This window comes from Triturus cristatus, chromosome 2_2, assembly GCF_964204655.1.
Source record: "Triturus cristatus chromosome 2_2, aTriCri1.1, whole genome shotgun sequence".
Lineage (NCBI taxonomy): Eukaryota > Metazoa > Chordata > Amphibia > Caudata > Salamandridae > Triturus > Triturus cristatus.
Window position 1 is genome coordinate 1,042,980,284 of NC_140582.1, and position 18,991 is coordinate 1,042,999,274.

Consider the following 18,991-nt stretch of genomic DNA (forward strand, 5'->3'; position numbering starts at 1 on the left):
AAGGAGTATATTGAACTCAAATAAATGGTGTTATAACCACATCAATGTATTAATATTTGGCTAGTTTTAGAGCTGGTTCATCTTGTGTTGTCCTCCAAGAGCCTCCGTTTATGAGCTTTGGGGAACCATGCTTGCCTCAAGCTTTGAGGTTTCCTCTGATTCTCTTACTGGGTGTAGGGACTAGGAGAATCAACTGTCTGCAATTCAAACCGCCAGCAAAGAAAGAAAATACACTTTTATTAGGCCCTGCCGCTTAACCTTTTGCCATAATATTGTTTTGACACTGTTCCCCCAAGCCGCCATGATTCGTCATCCAGTGACCATTGCGTGGCTGATTTATTGCTTGTTCTTCATGTCCCAGCTGCTGTAAAACACATTCCAGCTTAACAAGCTGAAAGGAAATTTACCGCATTCGAAAAAGGCTTCATTTGCTGTCTACTTGCCTCTCTTGTTGATATCTGCCAGAATGCCATTTGGTTAACCTGTTTAGGAGAAGACACCACCTCCATGATGCCTATTGCAGATTAAGCACCCAGTAAGCTTCGGGTGCTACAAATGTTGCCCAATCTAGAGCCCGGGTATACTTGTTGAGTTCTCACAATTTTCCTCTGCTCGACTATCCTAATTTAAAACTCTCCATCGAAAGAGACGAGCACTAAGCAGAAATGCTAGCTCTTCGTCCCTCCCGACTCGTATTCCGACTTGCTGTGTTGTGTGATTTTGATTTCATTACTCGCTCATTCAACATTTCCAGGATGTTCATAATTTTGGGTGAGAACAATCATGTCTGCATACTTTGGTGTTTATAACATAAACTGTCTATAAATGGATTTAATTCTCTTTTTGGGCAGTATACTATTGAAAATTGTATAGAAGTGTTAATCACTTGTGTGAATTTTAAATGAAAGGTGATCGTGTCCCATGACCATATTCTCATTTGAAGTTTGATCATACTGTGCACATTTGTACACTCCAGGGTCGGGGCTTGTGTAAATAAAAGAAACAGATATGCATCTGGGGAATGTATGAACTATTCGGTAAACTATTTCTGTTGGAATCTACTTTTGTTTATAAACTAGTAATGTATACTTTTACTTAGACAATGTGTCCTGTTGTGGTCATCCCTTTGTGGGGCACCTGTGTATTAATTTTCAGATGCCTTTTCCCACTCTGATAGGTTGATGAATATGACATCCTTGTGCGAGAGCTTGGATTCGAGATGAAAGCTCAGCCGTCTGATAGGTTGAAGACACAAGAGGAGCTGGCGAAGGAGGAGGAGGAACGACTTAAGCAGCTAGAGGTACAGCACTGGCTCTGCAGTTGGTACTAATGGAACCTCTTTGCACGGCTCTCAGAGCTGGCCGAAAATAAGGAAACAATGTTTTTTAAAATTTTATTTCTAGTGTTCTGCATATCATTGGAGTGCTTCTCGTTATGCAGCACAATAAACACATTCTTATGATCCAGAGGAGAACTTGAAAATCAGTTCCATATTTGCCTTACAGATAAGCAGTTAATAATAAACATTTTATGGCCGTGCTGATCAGCAGGATGAGAGATGGCCTCCTAATAGTGCCCAGCTAAGCTTCCCAGAACTCCTCTTTTGGGCTCTGCTTGTGAGCATTGACCCCAACCCTTGGGTTTTGATCTATAATGGATGTATAGATGTACATGCACTCTTTTATTGAGTAAATGTTTGCAATTCAGGAAACTAGAATGGGGGCATACTAGAATGATTTGTAGGAGCTATCGCCTTACAGCAGGGCATCATGACTTGTACTTGTTGGGCCTATCATTTGCAAAATCAATTATCGAAGAGAAAATGACTGTGTCTGGGTCTCAGCTGGCAGCAGAACACACAGGGATACAAACACCGAAGTATTTCATATAGCGTGTCTCTCTCATTATAAAAGTGATCAGTGAAGAGAAACTGAAAAAAAAAGAAATTTACACTTACATTTTGGTGAAAGGATACAAAAGATCCTCGACCCTCTCCCAATAGGCGGGGTTATCACCGAAAACAGTAATTTACACTTACATTGGTGTAATGATGGTTGTCTGGATCCATTTGCTTACCATTTATTAAGTAGAAATGTAAATGGCAAATGCTACTTTATGTACTCCACCTTTTAGCAGTTAATAAAATCCATATTATACACAAACATTTTGTCACTTTTTTTATATATATATATATATATATATATATATATATATATATATATATAGTCTACATTTTGACATGAATTTAACTACAAACATCCACTTTAATGCTAATGCTATCCTGCTTTCTGCACCCTGTGTTTTTGACAGTTCTTGTGTAAAGAGCTTTAAGCTTCACTACAGCAATTTTCGTTCTTCTGTTATTATTTATCATTTACATGTGAATTGTCAAATAGCTGCTGTAACAATATAATAAACAGATATCAGACTCTGTAAACGTGAAAGACCGGGTATAAGACACCAGTGCTGTCCTAGGTTTCTGGTGCAACCTATTAAGTTTTCTTTGGGAATTCATTAATACAAAAAGACTACTTTGGAAACGTAAGTTTTGCGCTAGATTGTTTGTAACAGTGTTTAAATTGCAGCACGAAAGGCTACGTCAAATGCATGGGGAAGATGAAGACTTGACTCTCAAAAAGCCAAAGCATGTTTCTGCTGATCAATCAATCAATAAATCAATCATTTGTAAAGCGCACTACATACCCGTGAGGGTCTCAAGGCGCTGTTGAGAGGTGGGGCCGTTACTGATCGAACAGCCAGGTCTTGAGTATCCTCCTGAAAGTCAGCAGGTCTTGGGTCTGTCGTAGGCTCAGTGGGAGGGTGTTCCATGTCTTGGCGGCGAGGTGGGAGAAGGATCCTGTAACAGTGTTTAAATTGCAGGAAGAAAGGCTACGTCGAATGCATGGGGAAGATGAAGACTTGACTCTCAAAAAGCCAAAGCATGTTTCTGCTGATCAATCAATCAATAAATCAATCATTTGTAAAGCGCACTACATACCCGTGAGGGTCTCAAGGCGCTGTTGAGAGGTGGGGCCGTTACTGATCGAACAGCCAGGTCTTGAGTATCCTCCTGAAAGTCAGCAGGTCTTGGGTCTGTCGTAGGCTCAGTGGGAGGGTGTTCCATGTCTTGGCGGCGAGGTGGGAGAAGGATCCTGTAACAGTGTTTAAATTGCAGGAAGAAAGGCTACGTCGAATGCATGGGGAAGATGAAGACTTGACTCTCAAAAAGCCAAAGCATGTTTCTGCTGATGATCTCATGGACGGATTCATACTGGATAAGGACGACCGGCGCTTATTGTCATACAAGGTGAGGTTTCCTTAGGCTTTTCCAGTTGTTCCAGCATTTACAAACGAGTTGACAGTTGTCTTCTGTACAGGTTGTGTGTGAAACATCGAGCCCCCTCTGGGAACCAATTTTGTTTTCGCAATCATTTTTCTGCTTTATCACTTTGGACTTTAATTGGTGGGTTTTATTGCTAGAATACTAACTCCTGTGAGGCTACGCTAACTCTTCCATGGTGTATTTTAATAATATGCAGTGAAGAGAATAAGTAGCTCTTTCTAGAGTCCTGCATGGAGACTAAGGACTAAGGCCAACAGCCCATATCCACAAATTTCCCAAAGGGAAGATGTGATTTTCCCCTGGACTGGCTCTATCATAACATCCGGAAACATCCTAGTATCCCTAAGGAACTTGCTTCATGCATCCCAAAATGTTAGTATGGTGCAAGTTATTTAGGGAATCCCCATTCTCCAACTCTGCGTTAGTAAATTTTTGGAAGAATCGAGCTGAGCCACAGATGGGTGGAAAGTTAAAATACATAAGGTGGTGTATTGGCATGCTAAGCTCTCTGATGTAGGACCGTTGTATTTAAAATTGGCAGAAGTTCATGATTTAAAAAAATATGGGGAAATAACTCTTACAAAATATGATGAAATTATTGTTTTTGACCACATAAATCTTGCACAGATTGAACAAAACACCTGCTTTTTGACTTTGCTCAGTTTGTCATATTTAGTGAATTATTCTCTTTTATAGGAACTGCTTTGTTAGAGCCGGTTAGTTTACGGTTAAGAAATGCGTGTCACTGTAAGCTGTTTGTTCAGTCCCAGCAGTAATCTGGGGGATGGAGGCTATCCAGAATACCTTGGTGGTTTAGCTTTGATGCTAATGATACAACTACTGCCTCATGGGATTCTACCATAAACACATTATCACAGTACCAGTTGTTCTTGTCTTATACCTACTTTTAAATATGTTTGCAGGATGGCAAGTTGGAGAATGAACTCCAGGAGCAAGATGAGAATACTATAGAGCAGGGCAGTGACAATGATGATGAGAAGGAAACAAAAACCGAGGAAGAAAAATCTGATGATGATGATGATGATGATGATGATGGCGACGATGATGATGATAGCAATGCTTCAGACCAACACTCGGACATTGAATCAGATATGTATAGTGATGAAGACGCTGAAGTGACAAAGCCAAACAAGGATGCTCCCAGAGCAAAACCAAAGAAAGTACTGAGTGATGCAGAAAAAAAGGCAGAGATGGAAGCTGCAAAGGCCGAGCTTCCTTACACCTTTGCAGGTAAGTGAATCATTGAGTGTCCTCTCTCTCCTCTTCATATAAAGAAAAAGACAGAACCTTTCTAACCATACGTGTTAGATGAGCAGTAATTATGAAAATTAGACAAGGAGTGTGTTAGATAATACATCAGTAGTTTTAGAGAGAACACTAGACTTCTTCTCTCAGTAGTTATTTTCTCAGTTTGTACATTGTACTCCTATGTCAAATATTTTGGATGGTTAATTATATAGTCATCATAATGTGTGCTTGTGTGTAACTGAAAAATGCACTACTTGTTTTATGCAAAGCGACCAGATAAAAGTTGCCACTCGCAAGAAACAGACCTGAAAGTTATGACTAAAACACCTCAATAGAAATCTTGATTTAGAACCTCTTTATTTCTAATGTGTTCAGCTAAAGTCAACGAAATACTGTGGTTGGCTGTGATGAAGGGGTGTGGTTAACAAATCATGTTCCTCCTGTCTCTGATCAATATTTTTAAATAAATACACACGCGCACTAGTAGCACTGGAAAGGGGCAATGGAAGCTGTCACATTCTAAGAAAGTTGCTTGACCAAATGTATTGTTGCCTTTCCTCTTTTCAAATGATATTAATTAATGCTTTCAACTTTGTCACGTGCTTTCATCTTCAAATTCATGGCAGGTTTATCATGTTGCCTTTGCATAAAGAGGAAAGGCATGCATGCATGCAGGCATTGTACTGATCACTGCAGTTTACATTTATTTCTATAGTTAATTTTCCACATTTAGTCTATGCAACCGTCTCTTTCTGTGCCACTCTCCATTATTAGTAAGCATTCATTTTATAATTTGTGAAATATTAGTTTCCAGCACGATTGTTAAGGCATCTTGGATATGCTTGACATTTGATACTTCGTATGATACAATTTGGGGACAGGGCCGATGGATTTCTCCTATGGTATTGAGTAATTACCAATGTCCAAGCATTCCAAGAGGTTATGTTAACCGCATTTATTAAAGTGTGAAATGAATCATCCCCAAAGGGTTATCTCCGCACTCTGCTAATACAGGCAAACAACACCCAAAGGAACTAGACCAGTCAGCTAAAATAGCCATGTTCTTATACGTTTTTTGAACTTTCCAAATTCCGAGCATAGTCGAATATGCAAAGGTAGTTTGTTCCTGTAGAAGGGAGCGAGATAGGATAAAGATCCCCCGCCAAATCTGAGAATGCAAATTTGTGGAATTTGCAATTAGGCTTTATCCTTAACAGTTGGTCGGGTTATGTTGTCTGAGCTTATTTTGCAGGTAAGATGGAGCATTCCCATTTAGTGACATATGAGTAAGATATATTGAAGATGAGGCTTTCCCTAATGGGTAGCCAGTGCAAAAAGTTCAGAATCAGGGCAGAGGAGGATCTAGGGAGAAGACTGAAACAAATCTGGCTGCTGTGTTTTGTTCCACTTAAAGCATTGTCATAGGCCCAACGCCTTGTGATTAAGGCTTGCACAAGAGTTTTTCTGGAAGATGGAGGGAGCAAAGGAAAATTGTTTTTCAGTAGTTGCATGGTGGCAAAGCAAGTTCTATAAATAGCAGAAACGTGCTCTTGCATAGAGAGAGTGAGATCCAATTTTACCCCCAAGTTTTTTACTACTTGCTTTGGGGACGGGCTGGCCCCAACTCAGGAGGCCACCAATCTGACTTCCATAAATCCTGAGCTTTACCAAATAGGAGTAACCTCGTTTTTTTCTCCACTCAATTGAAGACAGTTACTAGACATCCAGAGAGCTGTCTTCCTCATACAGTCAGAAAAGCGTGTTTTGACCCCTTATAAGTCCTGACTAAAGAAGATGACCACTTGTGTGTCATCGGCATATGAGATTGCCAGAGGGGCAACGTAAACGTTAAATAATGTAAGGCTAAGTGTGGATTCCTGTGGTACCCCTTTATCAACCTGCATAGTGTGAGATTTAAAGGGGTTCAGAGAAATGGATTGGGAGCAATCTTTCAGAAAGTCGATGAACCATTTGAGCACCTTGCCATAAACCCCAATATCGTGCAGCCTGCGAATGAGAATCCCATGGGAGATCGTATCGAAAGCCGCTGTGAGGTCTAAAAGTACAGTCATCGCCGGGGTGCCCGTATACAGGGACAGTCTAATGGTGTCAGTGACAGTGACCAGTACTGTCTCTGTGCTGTGGCACGCTTAAAGCTGAACTCAGAGACATCGATGAGCCTGTGTTTTTTTCCAGAAAGGCAGAGAGTTGTCCAATGGGAATCCTGATTTGGCTGAGTCAAGCAGCCCCAGGGTCTGCTCTAGGGTGCATGGTAAGAAGCTCTCCAGGTGGAAAGTAGCCTTGGAAGAGGGAAGGTTGAAATCAAGAGTGCTTTCAGACTGGCTTCAGGTAGCAGGAAAGTTTGCTTGGATTTGATAAAAAAATGTCTTCAAAGAAATCACCTAATGTGCTGCACATTTCTCAAAATAGAGATGTCACGCGCATCAGCATGCGGTTTAATAAAATTGATAAGTGTTTCACAGAGCGCTTTTGTAGAGTTTCCTTCTTACTTGATTTTTCATTGTATTGACATCTCTCCGGGCAGTTTTAATATTATTATGATGGATCTAAGTGGCGGTTTTTGTGTTTCTTTATCTGAGAGGGATTTCGTTTTACGTCGTAACGTTTCAAGATTTTTTACCCCTAGTTTTTTCTAGTTTCAAAACAGTCGAGAACCAAGGTGCATTGTTTCTTCTGGGGGTAGCTGATGACTTTTTAAGAGGAGCGACAAAGTCAAAGCCCTGAGTGAAAGAGTCATGAAAAATGTCCATGTTTGAAACGCGAAAAGGCACAAGGAGAATAAATGCCGTAGCTAAAGAGGCTAGTGAGGCAGGTTTCCATTGCCTCTTAGCCTGCCTGGTCTCTTTCTTCACACCTACACTCCAGAATTGGTAAAGATGAGGTTTAGGGTATGACCTTCCCAATGGGTGGGACCCACCACGATCTGAGTTAAGTCTTACGTCTCCATGTCAGCTAGAATCTGTGCTGCCTCACCATTTTCAGTGTTTTCAACATAGTAATTAAAATCTACCAAGAGTAGAAAGTGCTTGGAAGCCAGAATATGAGGAAGTATTTGTTAGAATCTGCTAGGAGATGACTGCAGTCTCTCTTTGCTCCCGCCAGACAGTAAATTAAAGCACCCTTCCAGAAATAATCCGAGAGTTCAATTCTAAAGACAGTCCTTTTTTTTAATGTTTTTTATTAGTTTTGTTATAAAACATAAAGACAATCCTTTCTATCCTCTCACTTAGCAGGGTCTCAATTACTACTATATTGACTGCAATCTATAGATTCAGATTACAACGTTATAGCACACATTGTTTAATCAGAAACATTAAAACGAATGCAAAAGCAGTCCCTTTAAGGTGAAACTTCACTTACTTTGAAATGTATTACAATTTTTAAACTTGAGATGCACAATTGGATAGATGACTCAAGTAAAACTTCAGCTGTATGTGAAATCAACAACTTAGAAAATCTGTTGACTTCTTCAGCATTTGCCTTGCATGTATACTTATGGTATTTCTATAGCACAAACCTAATCAAGAGGCAGTTGAGCGCTATAGATGGTCAAAGGCAAGCTTAAAGTCATAGAGTAATAGGAGAGGAAGCTAGGTTGTGGTTACTGCATTGATACTGTGTTCTTTAAAGAGAACAGTCTTCAACTTTTCTCTAAATTGGTGCAGCGTTGAGGCAGTCCTGGTTGATATGGCGGTGTTGTTCCAGATCCTGAGTGCATAGATGGAAAAGGTCTCTTGCCTTGTTTTTCCTATCTTACACTGTCTGCATTCTCGTGGCATCCTGGGAGTGGGTGTGCCGAGTACCCACAGAGATAGTGAACCTCTCTGCAAGATAATCGGGGTGCTGGTTGAGATGGCCTAGCAAATGAGGCAACTGGTTTTGAAGATGGTGTGGCAGTGGCGGCTGGTAACATTTGAAAGTGGTGAGGTGTAAACGTTGGGCATAACTTTTATGTAGCGAGTGATGTGAAAAAGTTCAATGGACAAACCTGGGGTCCAGGGTGAGTCTCTCTCCCAAGACATAAATAAAAATAAGATTGGCAAATGGTGCATTTTAAAGCAAATGAATGTAGCAATAAGGCAACACTTATAAAGCAGTGGTAACGTATAGTCTTGAAATATTAAACACATTAAAAACTGCCCCATATCTTCCCGCATTAATGTTCAACAGTTACTGTAATGTGTCAATTGTACAGCATGACAACTTTAGCCCTTTAAAATGTATGCTTGCCCAGTGGCCTGCACTGCATGCAGCAGTAACTTTGGAAAAATATACTTAACCAGACTTCGAGAAGCACCCACAGATGCTGGCTGCAACCAGTCATATAGAAATATGTGCAGACGGGTCTTTAAGGGGGATGAAAAAAGTGGGGCTCTCTAAAATAGAACATGTCAAATACATTTCTGTGATTCCCTTAGTGTGCCACCTGACTGGTATTTTGGTTTGTCTCTGAGTAGTAATTGGATCCAGATAACAACTGACATACACCTAAAGCCGTCAGTATGATTGGCTTTGTCAATGGGTGAACGCTGTTTAAGATAAATGAGTAACAATAATGATTTGTTATAAATAATTAACATAAGAAATCTTTCAGTTCTGAAACTGTGAGTCTGTGAATTAAATTGCATTGATGCCTGTGGAAGGAGGTATGGCCTTCAGTTATGAGCTCTTTATGTTAGATATGTATCCTCTTTTTTTCTGCATATGTTGTCCATCTGCACATCTTCAATCACTTCTCTTTCCTCTTCAGCATCCTATTTTCAGTCTTCCCCGAATGCACTTCCTCGCCTCTGTAACTTCACCGCCCCCAAACATGCACTGCACTCCCTCAAATGTAAGCACTTCAATTTCTCTTCTGCCTTGCAAATATTTTGACATCTGTGTACCCCCTTCACATACATATCCACAAAATTTCTGTTGCAAATGGAATAAATAAACATTGTTCGTGTGCTCTGCAGAGAGGCCAACCCACTGACACACACGTTGTTTGGCTTCAGCCTTTGCGCCTGCCCACTCAATCAAATCCCCTCATAAACACCTGGCATGGCTCAAGCCTTAAAGTATGCACAGAAAAAAATACAGATAAAAAACAAAATTATAAAATAGCCAGCTCTTGGGGAATGCAAGGTTAAAAGTAAACTATATATGAAATAAGAGAGAAACTAAATCCCTGAAATGCTTTTCCTTAACCTTTTTAACATTCATTGTTTGCAGGTCAATCTATGTTTTTGGCATCAGTGTTAACTTGGGGGCATGAAGACACTGCCAGTTTTAGTGTCATACATTAGAGAACTGTCCACTGTAAGCACATATTTCTCACATTGCTTGACTGATATTTGGATCAACTTTGCAAGGTAACAATAACCCTGCTTGTTATTTGGATCCATTTCGTGGGTGAACAGATACAGCAGCTCCACTTCTTTTTTTTTTCTAAATTTCTTTTTATTTGCATTTCAGCAACAGTACAAACATAATACACTGCAGAATGTATAGGATCCAGTATAGACGAAACAGTTACCTCCATATACAATGATGTCCATATTGCCGATAGGTATCCACACAATGGTGCCAGAGCAAGAATCAAGAGCAGAGTCTCCCCTCGTCCCAGCCCCCAATACACCCCCAACATCGCCCACATCTTCAGTGTCAGCCACTGCAACCCACCATCAATCTCGACATCTGTCTCCCCCCAGCCATCCGGCATGAGGGTCAGTGCACTACAACGGATTGAGCGGTGTGTGAGTTAACCACTGTGAGAAAGGGGCCCATATGTCCCGCGGGCGCGTGCGTGGTGGCAGGAGCTCCCAGAATAGGGTGAGCTGCGTCTGACAGTATACTACACTCTTAAGCCACTCCCTAATAGTAGGCGTTGTGGTAGCCCCCCAGTGTATCGCAACCTGGCGCTTAGCAAGTAGGAGGAGCATGGCCGGCAGTCGGCGATGTTTAGGCTTGACCATATGCAGGATCCCCAGCAGCGCAGCCTGAGGGGTACATGGGATCGGAAGCTCCGTAATGATGCACACTAGACGCAGCACCTCTGCCCAAAAGGAGGCGATCATGGGACACTCCCACGCCATATGCAAGAAGTCAGCGCCACGCGCAGTGCATTTCCAACAATTGTCCGTGTCTCTTAAGCCTATACGATGAAGTCTGCGTGGGGTGCGATATATCATATGTATATACTTGAAATGGATCAGCCGGAGTCTGTAGTTAGGGGATAGTGTCTCAAGCATTCTGCAGCATAGGTCCCAGTGGGCGTCGATAATGTCAATTCCCAATGCAGCGCTCCACAAATCGCGCGCCACCGGGGTCACCACTGGATGATCGCTTTGCATGCGCCCATATAGACGGGAAATTAGCTTGCGCCCCGATTCCACCTTCAGGACATTCTCCAGAGCCATCAGACTCGGCGGCGGCTCCGGGAACGTAGGAAACAGCGCCCGACTCGTGTGGCGAAGCTGGAGATGAAGCAGGGTGTCAAGCGCCGACGGGGTCTCCGCAGCGCACATCTGTTGCAACGTGATGAAGACACCATCAGGAAAGACGTCTCCCGCCGTATGGAGACCCCGTGACGCTGCACGTTCTCCCGTTTTCATGCTCTGTATCTGGGGCCACATTGGGTTCCCGCGCAGAGGGATTGCCGACGTATAAAGGAGATCCAGCTTGGCCCGGCGGCGCAGTCCGTCCCAGGCCCACTGAAGCGCACGCACCGTATCGATTTCATTCCGCCTGCTCTTATGTGGCGCATATAGGGCAGTGTGGAGCGGTAGCGGGCTGACCATGTCCGCCTCTATCGCCACATGCGGCTGATAAGGCGTGGGGTGTACCCAGTAGTGCAGGAACTGCGCCTGCGCACAATACGCATATAGCGCAAAGTCTGGTGCCGCCATACCTCCCTGTCTCTGTGGGAGCGTGAGCGTCTCCCAGGCTACCCTCGGCTGTCTACCCCCCCACGCCAGTTCGATCATGAGCGAGCGTATCTTATTCAAGAAGTGTTTAGTCAAGGGGAGAGGGATATTAACAAAGAGGTAGAGGAGCTTGGGCAGTATGATCATTTTGATCACAGCTATCCTGCCCGCCAGGGACAGGGGCAGGTGTTTCCACCGGCCTACCCTTTCCTCTATCCACTGCACGGCCCTCCCGTAATTCTCCGTCCACAATGCCTGCATGTCTGTGCTAACCCAGACCCCCAGGTATCGCACCGGCCCGGTCGCCCACTTCAGCGGGCAATCAGGCGTGAAGCGGGGTGTCGCCTCCGTTAAAGGCAGGAGGACCGACTTCTCCCAATTAATAGTCACTCCTGAAAGCAGACCATACCGTATCAGTTCACCCGTCATAGGGGAGAGGTTATCTTGTGGGTCAGTCACATAGAGGGTAATATCATCCGCGTACAGTGAGATGGTCAACGCACGGGATGAAAATCCAATGCCCCTGTTCGCATGATGTTGCCTGATCTGGGCTGCCAAGGGTTCGGTGGCAATCGCGAATAGTAGGGGTGACAGGGGGCAACCTTGTCTCGTGCCTCTTCCGATATCAAAGGGCTCGGAGACAAGCCCGTTCACCCTCACCCGGGCAGTTATGTTGGTATAGAGCAGGCGAATATATCGGATAAACGCTTCGCTTACTCCCATTCGCTGCAGCAGTGGGAACAGAAAAGTCCATTCCAGGGAATCGAACGCTTTCGTGGCGTCCAATAGCACCACTGCGGCCTTGATGTGAGGGGCCAAGTAGTGTAGCACTCCAAACAGGGTCCGTAAGTTGTGGGTCGTGGAGCGGCCCGGCACGAACCCCGATTGATCTGGGCGCATCATTAGTGGCAACACCGGTTGTAACCGCAAAGCGAGCATTTTCGCGAATATCTTTGCGTCTGTATTTATTAGGGATAGCGGTCGATACGAGTCACAGCTCTGGGCAGCCTTCTCAGGTTTTAAGAGAGCAATAATGAGGGCCTCTCTCATCGACGCGGGGAGTACCCCAGATTCAACCGCCTCAGCGTATACAGTCAGCAGCTGGGGGGCGAGGATATCAGCGTATTCCTTGTAGAACTGCGCCGGGAGACCGTCCGGCCCAGGCGCCTTGCCAGGGGCCAAGGACCCCAACGCCTCCTTCACATCGTCAATTTCAAAGGGGCGATCGAAATAACCTTTTTGGTGCGCATTAAACCAGATTAACTGAACCGTGTCTAGGTAACCAGAAACGTCTGCCACGGCAGGCCCACCCCGGGAGCGGTACAGCTCTTTATAGAAGGACCTAAACGTATCCAGTATCTCTGGAGGGGAGTACACGGTGTCGCCCTGCGCCGTTTCTATAGAAGGAATGTAAGAGGAGCCCCTCTGTGAGCGCAGCAGCCGGGCCAGTGTTCTGCCCGGGCGATCCCCCTCGCCGTATCTGCGCGCCGTTGCGTGTTTATGTAAAAATTTAAGCTCCCTGTCTGCCTCAGCTTGGTATTCCGTTAGGGTGGCGCGTGCTTCCGCTAGAGTGGTCGTTGAGGGGTCTGAGCTATATTGTACCTCTAGATTATGTAAGCGGTCCTCCAGTCTCTGGAGTGTAGTTCTAATGGCCTTCAGCACTCTAGCCTGTCCCGCAATGCAATGGCCCCGGATGACCACCTTGAATGCATCCCAGAGGGTGCCCACCGACGCCACTGAGTTTGTGTTGAGTTCAAAGTAATCGAGTATATGTTGGTGTACCTCCTCACGGAACACCGGATCCAGCAGGGCCTGCGCAGGCAGCTGCCACGTGAATGGGGCGATGTATGGTTTGGGGACCCTTAGCACCAGTTCAACCGGACAGTGGTCCGATAGAGTGCGCGCTCTGTGCTGCACTTCAGACGTCCAGGCTTGGATATGTGGGGTTATGAGCCAAAAATCTAATCTAGACCACGCCTTTCTGTGTGGGGTGAAGCATGTGCCCTCTCGCTCGCCGGGGTGCAGGATGCTCCACGAGTCCAACAGGTTATATTCTTCCATTAGACCTCGAAGAAGGTCCGCTGTGTGCGGATGATGCATGCGCGCTGCTCCCTCCCTGTCGTTTTCCAGCGAGAGTACAGCATTGAAATCCCCTCCCCATATGTACTCCCCCGCGCCAAGGGATTGCGCCTTTAGCCAGACTGTCCGGAAGAAACCCGGGTCATCTGTGTTGGGACCGTAAGTGTTAATTAGGATTATCTGTTTATGGAAAAGTTTCCCCAGTATTATTAAATATCTGCCCTCCGAGTCGGCATTTACTTTAATCGTTTGCCAGGGTAATCCTTTGCGTATTAAGATGGCCACCCCCCGAGAATAGCTGGAGCATCCAGACGTGTGTACCTCACCCCACCTAGCATTTCGCAATCGTTCTCCCGCTTTCTGTAACAGGTGGGTCTCCTGTAGAAGACATATGTCGATGTGGTGTCTGGCCAAGTGCGCGTGCGTCAACCTAATCTTGCGATGGTCATTAAGACCTCGTATGTTCCAAGTCAGACAGCGTAACTCGGTCAATGAAGCAGTGGGTGATATGCCCTACGCAGCAGTGTGCCAATCCGCGGGGTTAGGGGCAGGGCGAGCAGCAAGATATCCAGTGTAATAGCCCCAGCACCTAGCAGGAAAGTGTGGATGTGTAGAGGCAATACCGTGTCGTCTTTCAAAAGTGTATGACATTTCTGCAGGTCAATAACATCAAACAAAACAGTCCCCCCCTCCCAACCTCCCACTCCAACCCCCCAATTAGGTTGAGATGCTGTACCCCTCCCAGTTTTAACCCAAAAATAAATCGGTTGCACGGGAATCATCCCTTCGAGGGCGTGGGGTTACCTGCACACTCCCCCATCAGTGAACAATAGGGTGGCCGAACATTCTGCCTACCAAAGCCCCCGGCAGACCATACACAACAGGCAACGACTTATGCATCACCCTCAGCATTAACGGTGTCACCCGTAGAGACCATGTACAATAGGAGTCTGTGGGATCCCAGATGCAGTGAGCTTGTGCTACATCTCCCACCCACCACAGGTATCAAGACATAGCCATTCAAGAAAGTTATGGGTACTCATCCGCAGAGTGACAGGACGCCATGCTGCACAAAAGTATAACAGGGGTCACAGAAACGTCCGTCAGATCATTCCACATCGCTCAGCTTGTCCACCGGGGAGGCCGCACGGCTTGCGCGCTGCTCCCCAGTCGTGCGCTCTGCTTTCCTGGCAAATTTCAGCGCCTCCTTCGCCTCCGTGAATATCAGCGGCTTCCCTTTGTGGTGAATTTTTAACTTTGCGGGGTACAACATGGCATATCTGGTCCCCACTTTTTGAAAGATTTTTTTGGCAGGTATGAATTCGCGCCGCGCCGATTGCACAGCCTGTGTGAAGTCTGGATATAGGGAAATGGCCATGTTCTGAAAAGTGAGGTCACCCTTTTCCCGGGATAACCGTAGTATGGTGTCCCGGTCACGGTAATTGAGAACGCGAGCCAGGATCGGTCTCGGTCTCGGTGGTGCCCCTGGCACCGGGCGAGGTCCAAGCGTTCGATGTGCACGCTCTATCAAGAACATTGCCGACAGTTCTGTCCCAAATAAATCGCGGAACATGCCTTCCACAAATTGCTCCATGTTGCCGATATTTGTGGACTCCGCAATTCCGATGATGCGCACGTTGTTTCTGCGAGAGCGGGCTTCCAAATCCTCATTGCGCCCTCGTATTACATCCAAGACTTTGTCCATGCGCAGCAATCGTTCCCGGGTGTCCCCTAGGCCTTCCTCGCAGTCCGCAATTCGCGCCTCAGCCGCCGCAAGCCTTTTCCCATGTTGATCTACTGTGCGCGACAGGCCCTCCATGCGCTGTGCCATTGAGTCAAGTTTGGAGTCAATCTCCTTCAGGCAACCCTTTAGTTCACGAAACATACCCTTTATGTCTTCGTCTTGTGAGGGTTCCATCTGCGTCTCAGGGACCACCGTCTGCGAAGCCGGCCCCACTTCCACATTACGGGCGGATTTCCGTTCGAACTGGAGCCGCGGCTGTTTATTGTCCGGCTTGCCCATGATCATGCAGGGGAGGCCTGCCAGTGGGATCGAGGTGGGGGGCGATCACCGCAAAGCACTCCTCGCAATCAGGCACCGCTCCCTCGGGAGGTCCCACGGGCGCCCTAGGCACTTCGCCACCAGTCTCTCCACGCAGTTCCAGCACAGCTGCCGCGTCGACCAGCCCACCGCGCTGACAGAGAAGAGCTATGTCAGCCTCTCCACTCGGATACCGCGGCTCCAGGCCGCTACGTGGACATGCAGATGCGGCGACTCAAGGCATGAGATGGAGGGTCGGCCCATCACCCTCGCCCAACGTCTTCGGCCGAATATACAAGGTTCCCTGCCCAGTAGTGTCAGCAAGTTCCAATCGGGCGTGAGGTGCAAGGAATCGCTGCCCTCGGTGTTGCACTGATCTCCGACTGCGGCGCCACCAGGCCCGTCCCGGTAGTCTCTCCGGCAGCAGCAGCCAACAGCCTCAATCTCACTCAGGGCCGGTAGAGCGAAGGGCAGGTACCATCTCCCAGCAGCCAGGCCAGCGCTGACCTCTCAGGCACCCTCTATCGCGGTCCACACCGCGGCCGCAGCACCAGCCGCGGCAGCACTATCAGGCAGCTCCGCAGCGCTCAGGCCTCACCGGAGTCTCCGTAGTATCATCGAGCCGCGAAATTCTCCCAGGAGTAGTCCGCACGTTATCGCCACAGGTCCACGATGCATCGTTCCGGCCCCACGGGCCCCGGTCCCAGTAGCGCCGCAGGTCCTCTCCGCCGGGCCGCCCCACGTGTCTGAGCAAGGGCCCCAGCCGGGGACTCGCGTTGCGGCGACAGCCGACTCGCGGCTCGCGGGTTATCCGGCAGCACAGCGCAGGGCCAGCGCGCCTGCAATACTCCACCGATTTTCTCCGCGAAAAACTGCCCCCAGGTCACCGGGTCTTCGACACCACTTTCCACCTCTCTGTCTGCCCGGACAATGAGGCAAACTCGGATGGGCCGACGGATAGTGTGTTCGGCCGGCAGAGCCCCGTTAAACGGCGGCCATCTTGCGGCTCGGCTCGGCCACGCCCCCCCCAGCAGCTCCACTTCTAACAGAGCTAGCAATCTGCAGCCAGGGCCTGGGATGTCAAAGTGGGGGAGATTAGTGTAATGAGGGGTCTCGGCGCAATATACATAACACAACATTAGCTTGCAAACACTTACCATTACCCAGAACAAGGCACCATATTAGATGTGCTTGCATCCACTCTCACATATGACGAAAGGGTGGGATCTATGCCTTTGAATGATGGACGTCTGAAGTCACGCAGGGATGAAGTCTCCGATGCCCGAAACTGTGACAGTGATTGCGTCACTGGCCCACAGAGTGCATGCTACCATAGTCCCTGTGAGAAGTTGGCCTGATGTATGATGTCACTAGTTCTAGTGTACACCTTGTATCAGTCCGAATACCCTTATGGTGATTGGTTGTAAAGTCAACCTTATAGACCAGCTATCCTAGTGGTAGCATGGACAAGAGCAGTCTTAGGCTAAACTCTGAATGGCATGTGAAGCCAGCTGTGATACCATATATAATCCCTTGAATACCAAATGAAAGGACACCACAACAGATATATATATATAAAATAAAGTGTATTTATTCTAGTCAAACCCTCAGCACTCTTTATGAGATTAGAGGTAAGTACAAGACAGTCTTATTTAAGCATACATTAAGTCACACAGGTAAGTAATACAGTTAGGCCCTAGGGGCCACGCAAACCATATACTAAGTAAGTGGTATAAGGACCACTGTCACGGAAATAGGTTAGGCCTAGGCCTAGGGAATCGCTGGGGCTACACTACACTAGCAACAGTTAGGAAGTGGGAGGCCCACGGGATTCAGGTGCAGAGTGGAAACACTCACGCGTAATGCGTATAGTCGATAGAAATAGTACAGTTTGGATATAAACAGTTTAAGGACACTTCTGAAGCAGCTAGAGAGTCGAGACTCGGAAACTAGACCTTAGGATAGTCACTACCCTTGTGAGCACCGAAGTACCCAAGTTACCTAGCCCACAGGCTGCGGGTGCATAGGTGTGAACTTGCGTCGGGTTTCGTCGTGGACTTCTATGGATGCCTGAAGGAAAGTTGCTGACAGGCAGTCAGTGAAGAGTGTCCGGTGGATCCCAAGGCTGGGATCAAGAAGAGTGGAGACCTGCAAGCAGAAGGGACAGAGTCAAGGTCACTAGCCAGTGACCACGTGGAACCAGGAAGGAACCAGGCGATGTCGTGAAGATTGCAGGTGAAGGTGAAGCTTGTCGCTGCAGCCACGAGGACCAGGGAACGTCGAGGACGACCAGGACCAGGAGGCGAGCTGTCCCACGAAGGCTCTTGCTGTCGGCGGCGTCGAAGTTGGACTAGGACTCACCAAGCCTTGGCAAGCGGAACCCACGAAGAACGGAGGACTTGCTTCTGGTGCAGACCAGGAAGGTCTGGGGTGCTTCTCTTTTTCAAAGAAGCAGGAGCCAGTCTGGAGGAGCCAAACCAGCGGTGAAGATTTCAGGATGCGTCGTCACAAAGGCCACTAGCCAGCGGGCAAGCAACCGGACATGCGCGGCAAGCAGGAAAATGCAGAAGGGCCCCACGCAGGACTCGTGGAGTGTGGGGGGCTGATCTTCGGTGCAGATGGTGCTTGGGGTTGCGGCTTCTCAATCCCCGGTGCACAACTTCGAGGGTGCCTCAGAAGCTGCGCTTGAAGATACTAGCCACTTTTCCCAGGTAGCCGGTCCCACGTCTCTCGTCGCCTCCACGGATCTCAGCTCGGCTGTGGATGTGGATCAGGGTCGGAGAAGTCTGGAAGTCAAGGCTCTGGTCAGGCTCTGCAGTCGGTCCCTCGTAGAACGTAGCAAAGCAAAGGGTAGTCTCTTGATGGTGCCTGTTTGCACAGGGTAGCCACTCCTTGGCCACAAGGGAGATTCTTCAGTCTTCTTCTTTCGTCGAATGTCGAAGGTCCAGAGTTTCTGTTCAAGTTGCAGGTTCAGGATAATCTAATCTCCTGGGGCCCAGCTACCACTCTTATCCAAATCTGGGGGGCTGGGTTACCTGCTAGGTCACGCCTTATGGGTGGGTCCTGGGAGGGGGTGGTTAGACCCCCTTCCCTTTGTCCAGTTTCGCGCCAGGACTGGGGCTGGAGTGCCCCAGCACCGGTTTGAACTGGACTATGCTTGGGACACCTTGTGTGCCCCAGGCATGTCTCATTCCTTTCAGCCCTCCCTGCCCCAATACACTAAAGTCTGTCTGTCTGCTAGCACCTCCCCAAGCAGGAAACCTATTGTCCAAGCCTCCCTTGCCGGGATCACTCCCAGCAGCAGGAGGTCAGACTTGTGTCCGTGGCAGC

At 47.3% G+C, this 18,991-nt stretch overlaps 1 protein-coding gene across 1 annotated transcript in view; it reads left to right on the forward strand.

Annotated features, from left to right (window-relative positions):
* Positions 1–18,991, forward strand: part of NOP14 (NOP14 nucleolar protein) — a 213,187-nt gene that overhangs the window by 90,036 nt on the left and 104,160 nt on the right. Inside the window, exons 6-8 of the mRNA XM_085642502.1 lie at positions 1,178–1,300; positions 3,176–3,307; positions 4,267–4,594. Coding sequence (XP_085498628.1) covers positions 1,178–1,300; positions 3,176–3,307; positions 4,267–4,594 — 583 coding nt within the window. The remainder of the gene's footprint in view (positions 1–1,177; positions 1,301–3,175; positions 3,308–4,266; positions 4,595–18,991) is intronic.